This window comes from Mercenaria mercenaria, chromosome 15, assembly GCF_021730395.1.
Source record: "Mercenaria mercenaria strain notata chromosome 15, MADL_Memer_1, whole genome shotgun sequence".
Classification (NCBI taxonomy): Eukaryota; Metazoa; Mollusca; class Bivalvia; order Venerida; family Veneridae; genus Mercenaria; species Mercenaria mercenaria.
Genome location: NC_069375.1, coordinates 32,865,507 through 32,886,130, shown reverse-complemented (window position 1 = coordinate 32,886,130; position 20,624 = coordinate 32,865,507). Strand labels below are relative to the sequence as shown.

The window sequence follows — 20,624 nt, the reverse complement described above, 5'->3', positions numbered from 1 at the left end:
CTGATTTTTCTTTCACTTTTGATCAATGTTTAATGTTGGCTTCCGTTTATTGGTCAATTCAGAGTTGTCCCCCTTTGATTTATTTGGGTAGGTACCATCTCTAAATCATTATATATTTTAAAACCATGTACATGTAGATTGACACAGTTACACAAAAGATATCGTAAGCACGAAAACTTACATACTATAGAATACGTTGTACATTCGGGCGTAAATGTACTTTTAATATTGAACTAATCCAAGTAAAGGGGTGCTATAGTTTACTGAATACATATTTTATACATAAAAGACACCAACAAATTAGACGTACTTAACTTGTCTCGTTGGCGCAGTATGTTAGAGTGAACGTCGCATACAATGAATTAGGTGTAGGTGTGGGTTCGAATCCCGGAAAGGTAAGACTTTTTTTTCTTTTTTGATAACTACATTGTATAATGTCCAGCTTTTTTCACGAAAGTCGTTATTAACGGTGATGATTCAACGGACGATTCAGAAACCGACACTGCCAGCGAATCTGAGGATTAACCTTGTTTGTGAATTGAAATAATATTTTTTTACTGATATGAAATAAATTTGGGAGAAAAACTATAAAAGAAAACGAATGATAAAAAAATGAAGAAAAATAATTCAAAACAGTAAATACTAAAGTCCAGTCAATAAAATATGAAACGTACTTTTTGAATTATAATTCATAATGCAATAAAAAGAATTTCTGTTGGGGTGCGAACCCACAGGTTGCGTGCATGTCATGTATCGGGGCAATCACACTTACCAATACACTGTGCAGTCTTTGATCGCAACTCGGTTAATTTCTTACATTATATACCTATTTCCTACGTAAATCATCAGCCGAGATGATCCGAATACCAGATCCACCTTAGTTAATGAACTCACCCAAAGGTCATTTTTGAAGGTCAAAGTATATCTATAGTGCTTAGTACGTGAATGATTATTATAGCATCAAAAGACACTAGTCGTCACAAAAGCAGCGAATTTCGAGTTTTGTGATAAAAACCAAAACTTTAAAGTTTTGAAGTACAATGCAATAACTACAACCATTTACAATGATAGTTTTAGACTATGGCATACACTGTACACATCGAATTAAAAGATAATCATTTCAGTTGATCAGCTGCGTGCATCAGCGTCTTGTATACTATACAACAATAGCAAATGATCTTTATCACTTTTAACTGGTACCGTATATTGTATTTTCATATGATGATTTCGCTTGCGCAGGCACAAGTAGTTCCTTATTGAAACTTGATTTAGCATTTTCTACAGTAACTCTTGTCTCCGGAAGCACCATACTGAGGCTGATAAAACTACCTGCAGTTTCATTCCTTGCAAAGCGACGTCTGAAAAGTACATATATTCTAAAAATCTCAATATTTCTGAGAAAATACCAAATGAAATAAAAGTGCTAGGATAATTAAACTAAGTTTCAGCGTCTAAATATATTTTTCTTTTATATAAATTATTTCTACAAAGAAACAACAAATTAGAAGATTGTAAACTTGTCTCCAAGTTCACTGTTTTAACTTTAACCCTGATCATGTATCTTGTAACCCTAACGCAGATTTTATAACTTTGAAAGCGAAATAGATTATATTATTGTCCTAGCGTTGTGAAAATAAAACAATACTTACTTCAAGCAAAAAGTATATTGGTATAATGTTAGAACTAAATTGGTTTCAACCGATATCAATTACAACACATACTTTTACGCGTTATTTTACCCAAACGTTTATTAATGTCATTTTGTTCAGCTTAATAAAATCTATAAAAAGATCATTTGGAAGTATAGAATGCAACCAAGCAGAATAATAGCAGACTCAGGTTGATTAAATCTGTTCATGCTTTGCACTAAATCCCATTGAAAGTGACACCGTATTAACTACTGTGAAATCATTAAAATTCGTGGGGGACTAATTTTCGTGGATTTCGTGGTCGGGTCAATCCACGAAATTTAATTCCAACGAACAAATAAAATTCCCATTCATTTTGTGTTAGAAGGTTGAAATCCACGAATTCATATTCCCACGAAATTGCCGTTTTGACCAAAAGCACGAAATTTCATGCCCACGAAATTAAATGATTTTACAGTATACACATTATGACTTTGAACTTACCGCGCCTGTTTCTTCCAAAATACGAAAGCTACGACAGCAATTGTACATATGACGATTACACAAACAACTAGAGCAACCACTAGCACAGCTAAAAATTTAAGAAATTTTAACACTTTAAAGATTTCACTTTTATTAATATCTTATGCCTGCATTATGAAAATAATCGAACTCTCATTCATGTAGAAGCTACGGTGGCACAGAGGTGACATCCGCAACACTTTATTTATATTGTAGTAATTTAGTAACTTGTGGCCACAACTTAGGAAATCGTGGCCACAAGTTAGTAAGTTGTGGCCACAACTTATTAAATCGTAGCCACAATTTAGTAACATGTGGCCACAACTTAGTAAATCGTGGCCACAACTTAGTAAATCGTGGCTACAACTTAGTAAATTGTGGCCACAACTTATTAAATTGTGGCCACAAGTTAGTAAATCGTGGCCTCAACTTAGTAAATTGTGGCCACAATTTGATAAGTTGTGGCCACAATATAATAACTCGTGACCACGACTTATATCAGCCAATCGAAACTAAAAATAGATGGATAGACGGACGGACAGATGAATAGATTGGATGGTACCTTCCTACTTATTTATTTGTCAGCACTTCCGGTCGTCTATCTATCTTCCATTCCTGTCTTACCCTTTGCAGTAACGTAGACATTTTTATGCGTCCATTTCGTATGGTTGCTGAATTCTGTCATTTTGCGTGATCTCCCTGCGACCCTTTCGAGCGAAAACACGAGATTTAACGAGTAAAAATGCGGGGACGCAGGCTGAAAACTCTCTATTGAGTGGGGAAGCGGAGCGAAAACACGATAATTACCGCGGTCACGGGGTGAGAACTTGGTATGTCAGGGGTGGGGAGCGAAAACACGATAATTAGCGCTGCTTAAACATAGTATTTCCGAACCGCGCCCCGACATCCAGTTACAAAATTTCACTCCGCGATCTTGTTAATCATCATGTTTCCGCTCCTTGCCCCCACTAATTAGCGAGTTATCACCCCGAACACCCACCATTTTAACTTGTAAATTTCACGTGTTTTCTCTGGGCATGGTCACCAGGCGAAAACTCGTTATTAAACGTTTAAACAGTGCTAATTATCGTATTTTGCACCGCGCTCCAGACATACCAGTTACTAAATCACCCTTGCGGGGTTTCGGCCTGCGTTCTCGGCATTTTAACTTGCTAATTCTCGTGTTTTCGCTCGACGGGGCCGCGGGCTGAAAATATAATTTAATTGGGCTAAAACGCGAATTGGCAGAATTTAGCATCCTTACAAAATGGACGTGCGTAGAAGTGTCTACGTCCCTGCAACGGGTTAGATAGGAGTGGAAGATAGATAGACGGACAGAAAGACAAATAAATAGATAGATAGGTAGGTACCATCCAATCCATCCGTCCGTCAATCCATCCGTCCATCGGTCCGTCCCTCCGTCGATCCATCCATCTATCTATCTTTTGTTCCTGTTTAACATTTGCTGGTACGTAGACACTTTTGTGCGCTACTACTTTGCACTCCTATACAGCAGCGAAGAAAAAACAGTCGTTTCGATCGGCTAATTCTGTCATTCCGCGTTTTAGCCCTATTAAATTATATTTTCGTCCCGCGGCCCCGTCGAGAGAAAACACGAGAATTAACAAGTTCAAATGTCGAGAAAGCAGGCCGAAACCCCGCCAAGGAGATTTAGTAACTAGGGGTGCCTGGGGCGCGGGGCGAAAACACGATAATTAGCGCTGCTTAAACGTATAATAGCGAGTTTTCGCCTGATGAGCCCGCCGAGCGAAAACACGTGAAATTTACCACTTATAATGGCAGGGGTTAGGGGCGATAACTCGCTATTTGGCGGGGTGAGGAGCAAAAACATGATAATAAGCAAGATCGTGGAGTGAGATTTAGTAACTGGAATGTCGGGGCGCGGTTCGACAACAGTACGTTTTAAGCAGCGCTAATTATCGTGTTTTTCGCTACCCGCCCCCGACAAACCAGTTACTAATTCTCGCCCCACGACCCCGGTAATTATCGTGTTTTCGCTCCGCGTCCCTGCAAAAATTGAGAGTTTTCAACATGCTTCTTCGCATTTTAACTTGTTAAATCTCCTGTTTTCGCTCGACGCAAAATGGCAGAATTCAGCAACCATACGAAATGGACACACAAAATGTCTACGTGAGAGAGGTGGGACAGGTGTACTAAGTTGAGGCCACAATATAAATAAAGTGTTGCGGATGTCACCTCTGTGCCACCGTAAGAAGCTCATGGGATGATTTTTTAAATACAGTCTCGTTTGTATTTCTTTAATCTGCTTATTTTTAATTATGTGATATAGATTGCAGAACTATTCTACCGACACAAGAAAACCAATTCTAGCTGAATGCAAGATAAAACAATACAAAACTTTACGCATTAACAGTAAAATTTATGAAAAAGTAGGGAACAGTTCAAAAATATTTATCTATTTGAAACAATAAGTATTACTTTGGTAAAGTATGCTCCTTTATAATAGTGACAGTTATTACTTCGATCAAAGACAATTATAGCTGTAGGAATAGAACCGGTCGAAACAAGTGGTAAATGTTTCTTACTTGTTTTATCATCTTCACCATTTCCATTTTTATCATCTTTGCCAGTTACTGTGCTCACTGTAGAGGAGTAACTCTGTATGATAACTAAAACAAATAAAACTGTCTTAGAATGAAACATATTACATTGGTTACATCGAAACTGTGAAACTTTAGAGGCGAATTCTACCGGACTTTCGATCTTGAAAAGTTCAATACATTTATAATTATCATTGTAAGGTAAGACGGTAAGTGTTGAACCGGGTCAAGTTGCGGGGTCATGTTGCACTGATCATGTAATTAGTTCAATACATAAATAATTATTATTGTTTGGTTTAGAATTGCTGACTATGCTTTAAGCATAGCTTATAAATTTCAAATAATAAAAAGGAAACGTAGAAAGAATCACACTGCCAGGTCATGTAAGTTTGTGTAACCAGAGGTTATCCTAACACCAACTTTTCCTTGACTCAAAGTATTTGGACCCGGTTTTACGGATTATAATTATAATGCCATATTTATATTGTTTGTTGTCTTATTTATAAATATACACAGGTTACTTGCTTGGTTCTAAGTTTGGGGTCGGTCTATGCTTTCCCCTGTTAATTTATGAAGGTTATGAAGAACTTGAAGTCACTAATCTTTTTTGACTGTATTATACTGTCTAGTTACGGTTTAGAATATTTTCCCGTTACAATTTCTTTTTGTTGTGGGCCTACTTAGCGATGCATGACTCTATGGCTGTGTACGGAGTGCTCTGTGCTTCCGAAAAATCTACCCTTACCTTTTGTCTTTTATATATCTAATATATACTATTGCAGCTGAATATAAAGCTGGCTGATAAACGGTATAAGATTATTTCTTTCTAAAGACAATAACAAACTTTATCTATCTTGTATTCTTTATCACCCTTGAATATATATAATTAGAAGTCAAATAACATGCCTTTCTGTGTTTACTTTTCCATACTTTCATGTGATTTTAATTGCCATTTGTAACAAAACCAAGTGAAATAAATTGCTAAACAAATTAATGCAATTTATTCTTAACTCCTTACTGTAGTTGTATATAACAAAAATAGAAAATTTACAGAAAGATGTTTTTTGTTTGTGTTGGGTGTAACACTGTTTTAAAAGTTTTTTAGTTATGTAACGGCAGACACATGAATAAGAGGTGGAGAACGAATGATTTCAGACACAATGTCTTTAATCAAATTATCACGGAGAACACAGGCCCGCCCGAGGATCGAACTCACGATCCCACGAAGATCGGCGCTCTCCCTATTGAGCTAAGCGGGCGGGTGTTTACAGAAAGAGGAAAAGAAAGAATTTAAGAAACAAAATGTGATACAGAGCTTACGAAATGGATGGCTGCGTTCTTTGAATATTGCTTTTTCTCTAGGACTTTGTTCTCGTTAACCATTTTGTTCAAATAAGGGTAACATATTTCTTTGCCTACAGGTATTTGTTTCAAGTATGGGCAAATAATTTTGTAGAACCAACAAACTTCCGCAATCTAGCTATTTGGTTTCCTCAAATAGCGACGAGATTAGGAATCTAACCCAGAGGTGAGGAGCAAGTGATTCAAAATCAGCGACCTTAACCACTGTGCCACGTATATCTTCTAGGTAAAATACCTTTAGTCATATACTGCACAAGTTGACACGCATTTAATGGTGATCAACTGATGAAATAAGTTCTACGAAGAGACAAAAACTTTCTTACATGCACATTCTGATATATCTGAAGCACCAAAGGTAGAAGTTGTATACCCATCTGGACAGGGTAAACATTCACTTTGACCTTCAAGTGGCTGATACGTTCCAATTTCACAACTAACACAATCTGGAAATTTTAGTTTCGTTCCAGTGGCACATTGTGCTAAATATAAACAGAGAGGTTAAATCAACAAAGATAAAAATAACAAGAATTTGGAAGATCAAACTTATTAAAGCCGTATTTATGGAATTTGGCCGCCTGGTTAGCACGGTAGGTACATTATAAGACACGATAAGGAAGTCGTTTGTTTGAAGCCACTGGTCATGTTTTCTACATGACGACTGACTTATAATAAAGAAATTCTCCTGGGGCAATTCGTTTTGTATCTGTTATCAATGTGCGGCAATAGCCAAAGCAAGGAACGGGAAAATAATTCAAAAAATACCAGCTAGACTAAATCCCCGCCGTAAACAAAATACTGTTAAAAAAAATAAATGACGTTAATACTAAAAAAATCAACTGAATATAACTGTATTATCTTCATGTATGGAAACAGAAAGACATACCACATAGTCCACCAGCTCCTGCGTACCCATCAGCACAGGTTACTGTTCCAGCAAACGAAATAGAGCTACTGTCTGTTGTGTACTCGACTCCACCAACACTTACATCAAAGATGGATGTTGAGTTAGTTTGTATAAACTCAGCTATCTCATTCATTGAGCTGAATGTATCCAGTAGCTCTGCCATCGCTGCTGTTTCTTGTTGCACAATTTAAACATTATATACATGGTAAATAAAATAACCATATAAAGCATATCATGCAGCAGTTGACATCTACATTGTCTTCTATGCAGGACTCCGGAAACCCATCATTTTTTTGTATGACCCGGGATATCTAGGTCTTAGATTAGAGTAACGGTGTTTGATTTATAAAAGAAATGTGTGGTTTTCACAATTTGTACTTTCTAGCACCTTCATTTCTTCACAAATCCTGAAGGTATTTATACAAAATCTGTACACCTAAAACAAATCGTGCAAGTTTGATTATAGACCAGATACGAACTGTAGGCTAAGAATAATGTGCCCTTAATTTATCAAATTGCCGCATTTCACCATTATTAACACCTTCATTTTCGTCAATTCTTACACTATTTAGATAGACTGTTTATACTAACGAAGTTGATATTAGTTTCAGCACATATATTGTTATTGGAAGTATAAAATATGTTTATATCATATACAGTAAAACCCTATTAAAACCATAAATGTATGAAACAACAACAGTGTCATTTTCCAAAATTCAATATGAGTCACAGAGATAGTTTGATTTAGTTCTAATTTATATTTTTATTAAGCTATCTGACTTTTGTTTCATTTACATGTACCTTTGGGGACACATGCACATTTTCTTTAAAAAGGCAACTTTAGCAAGGTAAGGGCTCTGTGTTAAACTCTGCTCAACTGGTTAAAACTAGGTCCGAACATCATGTGCATTATTTCATATGCTGACAAATATGTCTAGTTACACTTTGTTATATATTTTACATGACAAGAGTGACTCAAATGTGTGTAGAGGGGATGGAGAAAGGGACGAACTGAATGAAAATTGTAAATTTGTAGATAATAGATTTCGCTAAAAGCGGTGCTGGGGGTGTGAGGTATGTTGAATATTACCTCTCATGAACACACTCAATCAAAACAAGTCCGCTATTATATTTGCTTGGTTGAGTTCAGTGCCATCAAGAGATCTTCATTTTTATCAATATACCGTTCTTAAAGTATTTTAAAATGATAAAACATGTGGTGTCCTTCCACAAGCTTAATTGTTGCCCCATTCCTCTGTGGAACTCGGTTTTTTATGTGATTGTATGCCAAACAACTGTTTATATGTTTGCACTTGTATCATGCACAAATTGCCTCTTTTGAAGATTACGGTGAATGTTTGCACACTCATATTGTATATAAACATTGGAAACACTTGTACTAGAAAGCGACGGCCATGTCTGTAATGAATCTATAGAAATATAGATAGCTTAAATGTATGTTGAGCAGTCATATGAAATCAAGTACTATAAAATTACGTCAATTTTTAAATATACTCCTCAATTAGAAATTTGCTTCTTTCAAATAATTGATTAAATTTGTTATATAAGCTCGTGTTAATAGATCATAGAACTTTTTCTAATATAAGTTTATTGAAGTAAAGAAAATCATACAAAAGAATTAGTAAAAGATATTTCCTTTTCAAATTTTCACAAATAATGTTTCCTTTGTCTCTAATATTTTAGCTGGTATAAAAATCACAAAATGCCATGACTGGTTTTCAGAAGCTATCATTTTGGTCTATTACTTCCTGGTTCCTGTTTCCTTTTTCACCGTTTTACGTAAACGATTTGTTTTAATTTCTAGCCAATTGATTCACTCATACAAAGTATTGGGTAAAACAATCTTTAGTCACCCAAAACGGAAGATATGTTCTTTGTATCAGGGTCCTTTAGGAAGCCATAACTATATGTTAATGGTATACTCTGTGTACTGTTAGATTCAGTACAAATTTTAAGCCAGAATGGCAAAGGTTACGAACATGTTTAAACCAAATCTGTCTCAATCAATAAATATCTAGAAACAGGATGTCACTTCCTGATAGGGGTAAATTAAAAAAAAAAAACACTATCAACAGTTTACTTGAATAGAACTTTGCCAAATGTGACAGTACATGTGCCATAGTGATAAATATGTTACTCCTGTCATCTTCAACTTCTTTACAATCTTGAACTTAATATTCGTAATTCATCGTCACTACGTAGGCTTAAAAGTAAATTTAAGAAGAAAATTCATACCAACGTTGTTATAGTACTTTAAACAGTGTAACTTAGCTTAATCATTAAGATGTCATTATAAAGCCTTATTCGAAAATTATTTCTTTTAATGGCCAACGCATAAATGGATTGATTCGGCATTTTCATACCTTGAACTCGGCATTAATAAGCTTTGACCAGAAGAAAATGAAGAATTATTTATTGAAATTCAAAATTGTATATAACATACTAAAAATTTTAAATATTAATTTCCAAATCGATCTTTAATAGTCCTCTATCAAATTCCTCCATATTATTAATCTTATTTTTCAATCTTTTGTAAATTGGTGTAGATCTCTTCAACCACCTTATGCTATTTTTCTTTTCTTAGAAGATATTTGATCAAACCATAAAAAGTGTTCTCTTCAACCAAAAGGGTTGCTGTCTTGCATTGTATTTTTTCCAGCCAATTACAGTACACCTTACATTAAGGTTTCTTAACACAACCTCTGTTAAAACAACGTCATTTGTTCTTTAACAAAACAAAAAGGAGCTAAAAATTGTCTCTAAGTAGGCGTGGTTTCTTGAGCAAATTAGATTTTATTGTGTTGTTCTTGTATCTTGGAGTGCAAAAGGAAAAAATAAATATAATCTAACTAAAAATGACAGCTATGACAATTGGCAACTGGCAACTTTAAAGGTCCATTACTAAAACCCGAACGAGTATTATATGAAAACCAGAGTTTGTAGCTGAGACTTCCTATTTACTGAAAATATGGCTCACTGCATCAGATCTGACCAAATAGTCATGAATATGTTCACGAATAACTAACAAATAAACAAAAAATTTTGCCTATGTCAAACCGAAAGTATGTTTTCCGACTGCTTACGAACCCGTCGAGCACCTTCGGATTTTTTCGGAAGAATCCTCCGAAACGAGGCTATAATTTATAAATAGATGCAAAATATATTATATGCCCAAACGATAACGTGATTTTTACAAACTTAGCACATGGAATTCAACAATTTTGTAATTCACAAAACCTTCATGAAAATCATTCTTATAATACAGGTAATAAACAGCTATACTACAAGTTTGCGGGAGGACAATTCAGGCCCTTCCCGAATAAAAGTGTTTTTACAACTTCGTCTGCAAACTTTTTCAGTTAATCTCTTTTCTATGGAAGCGTCCTGGTGCCAGCAGGGATATTTAAATTTGTCATACGTACGATTTACTATCTCCTACGTAGGAGTTAGTATCTCCTACGTAGGACATAGTATCTCCTACGTAGGACTTAGTATCTCCTACGTAGTACTTAATATCTCCTACGTAGGACTTAGTATCTCCTACGTAGGACATAGTATCTCCTACGTAGGACATAGTATCTCCTACGTAGTACTTAATATCTCCTACGTAGGACATAGTATCTCCTACGTAGGAGTTAGTATCTCCTACGTAGGTCATAGTATCTCCTACGTAGGAGTTAGTATCTCCTACGTAGTACTTAATATCTCCTACGTAGGACATAGTATCTCCTACGTAGGACTTAGTATCTCCTACGTAGGACATAGTATCTCCTACGTAGGACATATTAAGTACTACGTAGGAGTTAGTATCTCCTACGTAGGACTTAGTATCTCCTACGTAGGAGTTAGTAACTCGTACGTATGTCACTGACTAAAAGACTGTCAAGCATGCGCAGTGGAACAATATACTCGTGTGTACTATAATTTAGTAAGGATTATCTGAATATCTGATACCGGTAGATTACATACAAATGTATTTGTAAATAATTAAACATCTCCCTTCTTTCAATGTCTCACACAAACTTCGTAAGTATGAATTAAAGACACATTTGACCAAGTTCTGAATTTGACAGATGAAGTAGTCAATAAATTTGTTTTAATAGATATTTTTGAACATTTTATTTTGTTGTTGTTGTTTTTTGTTGTTTTTTTTTTTTTTTTTTTTTTTTTTTGCTTTTTTTTTTTTTTTTGTATTTTTGGGGGACTACGTAGTTTGGGTATAGTCACACTGCGCTACACACAAGGTGCACTTCTAGGCATTGCTCCAGGCATGGGCAGACATCAGGTTACAACCACCGGCATTCCATAAGCCAACCGGGCAGTTTATGAGCATGAAGAATTGAAACATATCATGTGAGGTTTCGAACCTTTACCATTCGGCTATGTAGAGAGTTCAAAAGTATGATTAAAGTATATCATGAAAGTTACTAAATATAATTACCGCCAGTTATTGTTTTGACCGATTGTGTGATTTGATTAATAAACTTTCTCTAAATACAGGCACTGACCTACAAATTTTGGCTAAAATGGTCTCTGAAGTTCGGTCATACATACTATGGACATTAAAATTCGAGTTTTTGTTTCTAAACTATCTTTAATCTAATCAATCAAGGAAAAAAGATGCCAAAGCCGGAAATCGAACCCGGGCCGCCACGGCAATGAAAAATGTCCTGATGTCTTTAACAATATACACCACGCAGGAATATGTATACAATGACCCTTGAATGTAGATATATAATAATTAGGCAGTTTACCTCAGTAAAACGTTACAAACGCTTTTCAATTTCCAGTGTAAAAGATAGCTAAGACAACTAGTTCTCATGTGTTTCAATAACATATAATCTGTTAGTAATTAATTCAAAGCTTTCTTAAGCAGTATAAGCATTAATTTCTTGATACTGGTACCTAAAATTTCTCTTTTTTCTGTTGTCGTATGATCTCAAGGACAGTGCCTTTAATAATCAATATTTATTAGGTGTTATCATCATTTGAGCTGCGCCATGAGAAAACCAACATAGTGGCTTTGCGACCAGCGTGGATCCAGACCAACCTGAGCATCCGCGCAGTCTGGTCAGGATCCACGCTGTTCGCTTTTAAAGCCTATTGCAGTTAGAGAGACCATTAGTGAACAGAATGGATCCTGACCAGACTGTGCGGATGCACAGGCTGGTCTCGATCCATGCTGGTCACAAAGCGACTATGTTGGTTTTCTCATGGCACGGCTCAATTTTCTTTTTCTACATTCAGGCCAAGCATTAACTAGTTACAGGAAATTACTGTAACTGCATCTAAAGCATGATTTAACATGATAATAAACTATTGATACTTTTTTGTTTCAAACACTCATTTCTACTTTATTTGCATATTAAAGATGACACATTTATGAAGTTTATTAAGGTATAAAATTCATTAACACCTCTCCCATTCATCTGGTGATAAAAGGTACTCATTGGCAAGCACTTCGTTATACAGACTGTGAAGGCCATAAAAGATATTCTATGATCCAGGGCACTGGAGTCAGTCAAGGATTGTTACATCATGAACACAATTGCAATGATCTCTAATGAGATGGTGATTATTATAGCTGGGATGAAAACCGCCTAGCTCAAAATCACATTTGTCCAGTCGTTAGAGTCAGAGGTAAGAGGTATTGTTTTTTTTTCAGAAAGTGGTATCAGAGAGGAAAGTGCTTTACATTTAATGACTCTAACGACTGATGCGAGTCTACAGTGTTCCGAAAAACTAATGTCAAATCAACTTGTGGTCCGACGGTTTTGCTGTCTTTAACATGGTGTGTGTATCTTCTATATATTGTATATGTTGTGAAAAAGAGGAAGAATAGAATAGTATTTAAATAAAGTGAAGCTTTTTTGACAGTAAAATCTTTTAATTACCGAATATCACGGAATTTGTAGGTTTCAGTCATTAAATCTGGTAATTCTTTGTTTTGTTAAGTGTATGCCTAGAGAGAAGAAATTAAGGACGAGTAACTTGGTAAACATGATTTATTCCCCTTTATCGCTCTTCACAGTAGAGGCTAATTTTTTTTATATAAGAGCTTATTTCATGCGAAATAATATTTACAATTTTGTTTGATCAGAGTGACTAGATAAAAGAATATTTGACTAGTTGAAACTAATTAAATGTTATAGAACATTGATAATCGTGTCATGCAATCAGGTCTATATAAATTCATTCTTTGTTATTGGTTAGAAACAGTGTTTAAGAGATAATTTCACTGATTGCAATGAAAAGTTATTTATTTAAGCCCCTTCTCGAGACAACACATAAAATACAAGAATATAAATAGTTTAGAAATTAAATCAAATATTGCAATAAATGTCATTTATCAGCACGCAATTAAAAAGTCAACCAGCAATGTTCAGTTAATACATGTACCGGAAACGCGAGTAGGACCACAGAACGCTGCAGCGCCCCAAAATAGGAACCCTTACGTATGAGTTACTAAGTCTATATGTATACGTAGGAGATACTATGTCCTACGTAGGAGATACTAAGTCCTACGTAGAAGATACTATGTCCTACGTAGGAGATATTAAGTACTACGTAGGAGATACTAAGTCCTACGTAGGAGATAATAACTCCTACGTAGTACTTAATATCTCCTACGTAGGAGATACTATGTCCTACGTAGGAGATACTAAGTCCTACGTAGGAGATACTATGTCCTACGTAGGAGATAGTAAGTCCTACGTAGGAGATACTAAGTCCTACGTAGGAGATACTATGTCCTACGTAGGAGATACTAACTCCTACGTAGGAGATAGTAAGTCGTACGTAAGACAAATTTAAATCTCTCTGCTGGCACCAGGACGCTTCCATACTTTTCAGTATAGTTTTAAGAATATAAATGAATAACTGTCTTACACTGCCGAAACAAAATGCGATTGAAATTTACCTAAATACACTGATTTATGTACATATGGCTACATTAACTTAAAAAGATTTTAGACATTAAACACATTGTCTTGGCCTAATATATGTCACTGTCAATTTTAAACAGAAATTTTGTACATTTCATATTTTTCGTGCAAGTCGTGTTTAATTACCATCATGGAAATAGAGTTATTTTGTCGCGCGTCTTTAAACGGATATTCGTTTGAAACATTTTTAAAATCACTTGATCCCGAAGAATTTCCGACCGATTACGGAAAAACGATAAACATGAAAGTAGGACAAAATGACCCCCCATGTCAGTCTAAGAAAATACAGAAACAATCATTTGTTTCTCTGTTCTTGTGTTGATTTCAAGGGAATATTGCACGGCTATCATAATGTTTAGTACTATATTACAAAATGTGTAGTCTTTTTTTAAGATTTATGTCTATTCATTTGTCTTTATTTTGCACCTTTAATATACATTTGTATCTTATAAGTTTACAAACAACATTTTTTTGTGAAATTAAAAATAGTTGTTTGGAAATTTAATTGCCTCTTTAAATATTTTCTTATACTTTTCTCCCAAAGTATATGACTGATTCTCTATAATAAAACACATATTATTCAGGATTCGAATCCTGAAATAGCAGGCTGAAACTGAGGCAAATGGCAATAAATACTATTTTTATCATTTCACAATATAAGTAGATCACAACAGTTACTATGGATCACGAATCATAATGAAAGCTAATACTTGACTCGGCTTAATAGTAGGATTTTTTTAAATAAAGAGGAGATGCTATTACTATTAATAATACCTTGATACTACCATGCATTAGTTATACATCTCATTTTCGCTGTGGTCACACACTGGAATTAGTTGGAGGATCAAGTAAATGCATGTAATTCAAGACTTCATCAGCTGACTTGGAATGTGTACGTTATTAAGATGTGTTTGTGTCAAACATTCAGTTATTGTATTTAGTGTATCAATAGCGTTGTATAGAAGTTAATAGCCAATTCTGGATGAATTGACAGTTACCTGTTCCGTTTGTTAAGTAATCCGTCAGTGCGATATCCCCATTGCCTGTCAGTTGTTTAGAAAACTGCAGAGTTAATGTAGACGAATTTGACAGTTTCGACTCGTTATTTGAGACAATGGTAGACTTTAATTGACACGTATCACACTTAAGGCCAATAAACTTCTGTTCAACGGATGATATGACGTTATCCGCGTCGGAATCAGGAACAGCGTCTGTATATCTTACACTAACCTGTGTTCCAAGTTTGTCAGGAACATGCGCATCTTAAAAGAAAGATTTTTATGTGAAATAGGACACTGCTAGCGAATCTAAATTACCGATGGCGGGGATAAATATACTCACAATATATATTTGACCTGACTAAATTATGATAACAACTTGCATGGCTCATTAATCATATTTATTTAATATTTGTATTGTTGTTGGTCAGTGATGGTTAATGGCTTAATTTTTTAACGACAGATTGTATGTTTTGACAACATTTTTTCAAATAAAATTTACATTATTTTTGTTGAGCCTGATTTAGAGTTTATATGGTATATTTAAAGTAAATTAGTACATGTATAATAAATAGTGTATTTAGTTATAAAATTATTTGATATGCTGATTAAATCTTTGAAAACAAAACAAATCTCTTACCAACACATGCTGGCATCTTATCAGTTGGTTCCCATATATAACCAGTTTTCGGACCGCATTTGTACTTTTCATATGGTCTTTGCCCATTTGTTAAAACTTTTCCCTTTTCGCATGTCAGGTTACATTCCATATCATATTCAGACAACTTATCAATACATGTAACTATCGTGCCGTATTTCTTGTTCAGTATTGGACACGCTACAAAAAGAAAATACATCAAGTGTGCATTACCCTAAAACAAAGGTAGGCACGTACCTTACCCGCACGTGCTGCATGCATCTTTTTTCACCGATTTCACGTCGCTTCGAGCTATAGCAAGTTATTTTTGGAATTATTTAGGCCACCTTCCGTAAAACACCAGAGTCCATTGTATATCAGAGCTTATCTAAATTAGTTACTTGCGAGGAATGTTTCTGACATTAAATGCCTTCTGAATTCAGCAGAAGTTCCGAGGTTCCTTCTGCACAGTGATGTTTCCTGCATATAAACTGTTTACACCTAAAACAAAAATGCCGAAGGATTTACCAGTTTGCAGATTTTAAGTATTTATTTACCTTTTGTTCAGCATGTGTAGAGAGAGTAATTGGATTCTACATTTGTGTACAATTGATCGTTTGTTTCAAAGCCGATTCTTAGATGTATTGACCCGTTCAAATAGTCGTGCTTTCAACGCGTATTAATCAGGTTATATTCTAAATGAAATTTTGTTGATTGTCTATATTTCACAGCAAAAACATCGTTACTTAACGTTTCCACCAATTTATGATCACGTAAGGCTTTTTTCTTTCTATACAAAATATATAGTGCCTGTAAATATATATATTTCTACACAAGATCGAATTCATCAAAACATACATGTATCATGTCTGGCTGTCGTTTAAAACCCTTATGGGGTAATGGGATTTTTGTGTCCCGGAGTCAAGGCGATAATAAATGTTTGACTGGTAGAGTCAAAACAATTATTTTGACAATGTCATATACATGCATGATACATGTTGTTTCCTTCCTATTATATATATAATTATATATGCATTACGGCGACATAAGTATAATAAAATATTTCATGTGAGAAAAGGAAGTAAAATAATCAAAGAAATATTATGACTTGGACTTGGCTAATATAGCCTTTGAATCCACGATATAATTAGGACTGCCAATAACAAGTCGTATGTTATCGCTTTTTTTGGAATATTACCGGACATACACCGGTCAGGTTCGAATTTAATTCAATATTCGTCCTAAAGGTATGAGTCTGTCCCTTTCAACAAGTGATAATTTAATTCTATTCAACACAAACGTCTCAAACAAGGTCAACTTTCTGATATGCGACAAGCTAGTTAACAAAGCGGCTAAGTGTCACTGTTTCACTACGAATGAAGGCGTTTTAAAGCTGCAGTCACACGTGCGTTGAGGTACGGTGCGGATGGGATTGGTCTGTGTGAGGGGGGAGCGGGGACAGGGATAAGTACGGAGCAGTACGTCTTAGTACGGGAAAAATGATAATAAACGGGGAACAAAAAAAAATCAGGACGCGAATAAGTACGGTAAGGTACGGCGTACTACGTTGAACTACGTTTTACTGCGCCTGGCATTTTGCCCAGCGCGTGGACGGGTCTGCGGTGAACTACGTTGAACTACGAGTAAGTACGGGCAGCCTCGGATAACTACGCTCAGCTACGGAAAGGTACGTTTCAGTACGGATAACTACGTTTTAGTATGTTACACTACGGATAAATAAGTTTCAACCAAGTTGGACTAAAGTCACGCTCAGATGGCTACGGATCGCTCAAACTTTTGTGCAATTTCAAACGATGGAGAAACTAGCAAGTTTGGGATAAGTCTTTAATACGTTTGACCAAGTGTTGGAACGGATTGATACGGATTACTACTTTGAAGTATGGCTCTGGTACGGATCGATACGGATTACTACGTTTCTATCCGTGGCTAGACGTAGCTATCCGCGCCGTATGTGTTACTGGGGTTTTAGCTACAGTCACACATACGGATATGTCCGTGCGTTGAGGTACGGTGCGGATGGGATTGGTCTGTGTGGGCGTTGGGAGTGGGGGCGGACAGGGATAAGTACGGAGCAGTACGTCTTAGTACGGGAAAAATGATAATAAACGGGGAACAAAAAGAAATACAGGACGCGAATAAGTACGGTAAGGTACGGCGTACTACGTTGAATTACGTTTTACTGTACCTGGCAAGTTGCCTAGCGCATGGACGGGTCTGCGGTAAACTACGCTTAAGTACGGACTACGGATGAATAAATTTCAACCAAGTTGGACTAAAATCACGCTCAAATGGCTACGGATCGCTCAAACTTTTGTGATTGTTCAAAAGTTGAAGAAACTTGCATGTTTGGGATAAGTCTTGAATAACCCCAGTCACACATACAGCGCGGATAGCTTGTCTAGCCACGGATAGAAACGTAGTAATCCGTATCGACCCATTCCTGAGCCGTACCTCAAAGAAGTAATCCGTATTAATCCATACCAACTCTTGGTCAAAACGTATTCAAGACTTATCCCAAACTTGCAAGTTTCCGAGGCTGCCTGTACTTAAGCGTAGTTCAACGTAGTTTACCGCAGACCCGTCCACGCGCTGGGCAAGTTGCCAGCTGCAGTAAAACGTAGTTCAACGTAGTACGCCGTACCTGTCCGTACTTATTGGCGTTCTGTATTTCTTTTTGTTCCCCGTTTCTCACCATTTTTCCCGTACTAAGAAGTACTGCTCCGTACTAATCCGTGTCCGCTTTAATACGTTTCTACTACGTATTGCTACGTTTATAAGGTTTTGGTAGGTATTGCTTGGTATCACTTCGTATTGCTACGTGTTACTTCGGGTAGCTACGTTTTACTAAGTTTTTGTTGTCGTAAGTATCACTTTGTATTAATACATTGAATGCCCCAGTCATAGTGTCACGTTTTGGTCGCGCTGTTGTGCCCCGTTTCTGACAGCCACGTTTTGGAAATTTCAGCTGGGTTCCACGATGTGCCAAGTTGTCGCCACGAGCTAGCGACGTGATAGCCACGCTGTTGCCTCGTTGTAGTCCCGTTGTTATACAATTGAGAATATCAAGGTCGGGTTATGCCACTCTACCGCCACGCTGTCGCCACGTTGTTCTACGCTGTGCTTCGTGACTCCTCGCTGCCGCCACGCTACAACCATGTGCAGCTAAAACTCGTCACGCATTGGCTGGCTGACTAGTCTAAATTACCAACGTAGCTATACGCTGCGGCCAAAACTTGACACTATTACTGGGGCAATATCAACCGGTCGGAAGTGTATGTTCACGTTCTGATACGTTTTTGCTACGTTGTACTACGTTCTTGCCCGTAGTTGCCACGTTGTCAGTCTGACTAAAGTACATCTCCTATTACGCTACGCTTAGGATCTGAGAACGAGCTATTGATAGCCTCGTTCTGACGACCATTTCGCTAGCCAATCAGAGCTTAACTTACAACATTTTGAAAATCTTTAGTTAGCCTTGATTTTTGATATTAACTATTCTTATATCGTAATGTGTCAAATAGCCGGTTAGCTCAGTCAGTAGGCCACTTGCTCTGTAAGCGAGGGGTCCCGGGTTCGAGCCCTGGATTGACTGCACATTTTTCTTATTCTTTGACATTCGAACAAAATATACAGAAGACGAATGTGAATGGGTCATTCTCAGATCTTCGTTTAGAAGAGCAAGTACTTTAGTCAGATTGCCACGTTGTAGTACGTTGTTGGAAAACGGCAGCGAATTTTTAACATGTCTAAAATTAAACTTTCCAGCTCACGTTTTGTCACGTTTGCTGACGTTTAAGCTAAGTTGTTCTACGCTGGCTCACGTTGAAGCCACGTTTCTCAATGTAGCTATACGTGGCGGTCAAAACGTGACACTATTACAGGGCCATTACTACGAGTAGCTACGTTTAACTACGATTTAGGTTTTTGTCTCTTCCTAGTAATACCTGTTAAAAACTTACTGAACCGTAACAAAACATAACGAATCGTAACAGATACCTAGTATGCTGCGTATATCGAAACCCTATGTTTGTTTTTGAGCAGTCAAAGACAAATGTGTCTAGAAAAATCACCGTTACGTGTAAAGCAGTATCTAATTCATATTCTACGTAAATTGCCGATTTAATTCGTTTTCAAAACTTAGTTATAACTAGCCCGTAATACCTGGCAGTGTGACTGGTGCTTAATCACTGGTATTGAAATCTCTTTTTTATTAGTGTTCCAGTAGCACTTCTGTTATTTGATAAGTTCTAAATATGTACAATTGCTGTTGTTTTGACATGTGCAGCATGATAATGTAACTTGAAGAAACGATGAGGATTACGTGCATCTATGGAAAGTGTGATAACCCATTGTGTGTATATAAACAATTCAAAATATTGTCAAACGAGATCATTGGAACTTTTTTTAATATGTCTAAGAATCAACTTTAAACCAAACATTCAAATATGCTTTTGAGTCGAAACTGATTTTCCTCTCTACACATGTTGAACAGACGTTAAAACGGCGAAATTTGTCATTTCTTTGACATTTTTGTGTTGGATGTAAACAACCATCACTGCAAAGAGGTAATCTCGGAACTTTTGTATAATTCAAGGCGCACTGAACGTTAAAAGCTATCATTGTTAGCTTTAGATTACGGTGGAAAAGGCTATTGCATCGAGATGATCTAAATAACTAAAAATCAACATATCTGAACTCGACGCGGTGAAAAATTGTTGTAAACCAGATATATGCAGTAGGTACGAGTGATTTACGTAGCTGGCTTTGTAAAAAAAGTCGTTTGTTTCAAGAGAACTACATTAGAACCGTATAAAAGTTAAACTTATACTTATTTGTAGGAGGGGTGCTCTAATATCTTTATTTCTGGTCCTATTTGCTGAACTAAAATATGATAGATAAGATCATATTGAATGTGAATGCTTAAATAACAGATATCAGAATAAAAACATCATTTACTTATGGTTTCTAAGGCAACGTCACTACCATTAAAGCGATCAAACGGCAT

General features: G+C 36.2%; 1 protein-coding gene across 1 annotated transcript; it reads right to left on the bottom strand.

Annotated features, from left to right (window-relative positions):
• Positions 1 to 1,189: 1,189 nt before the first annotated feature.
• On the bottom strand, positions 1,190 to 20,624 carry LOC128548754 (signal peptide, CUB and EGF-like domain-containing protein 1). The gene is made up of 8 exons (XM_053524163.1): positions 20,576 to 20,624; positions 15,602 to 15,799; positions 14,962 to 15,225; positions 6,978 to 7,172; positions 6,418 to 6,573; positions 4,718 to 4,801; positions 2,133 to 2,220; positions 1,190 to 1,358 (listed from the first exon to the last, which is right to left on the bottom strand). The coding sequence occupies exons 1-8, from the start codon at positions 20,622 to 20,624 to the stop codon at positions 1,190 to 1,192; spliced, it is 1,203 nt and encodes a 400-aa protein (XP_053380138.1).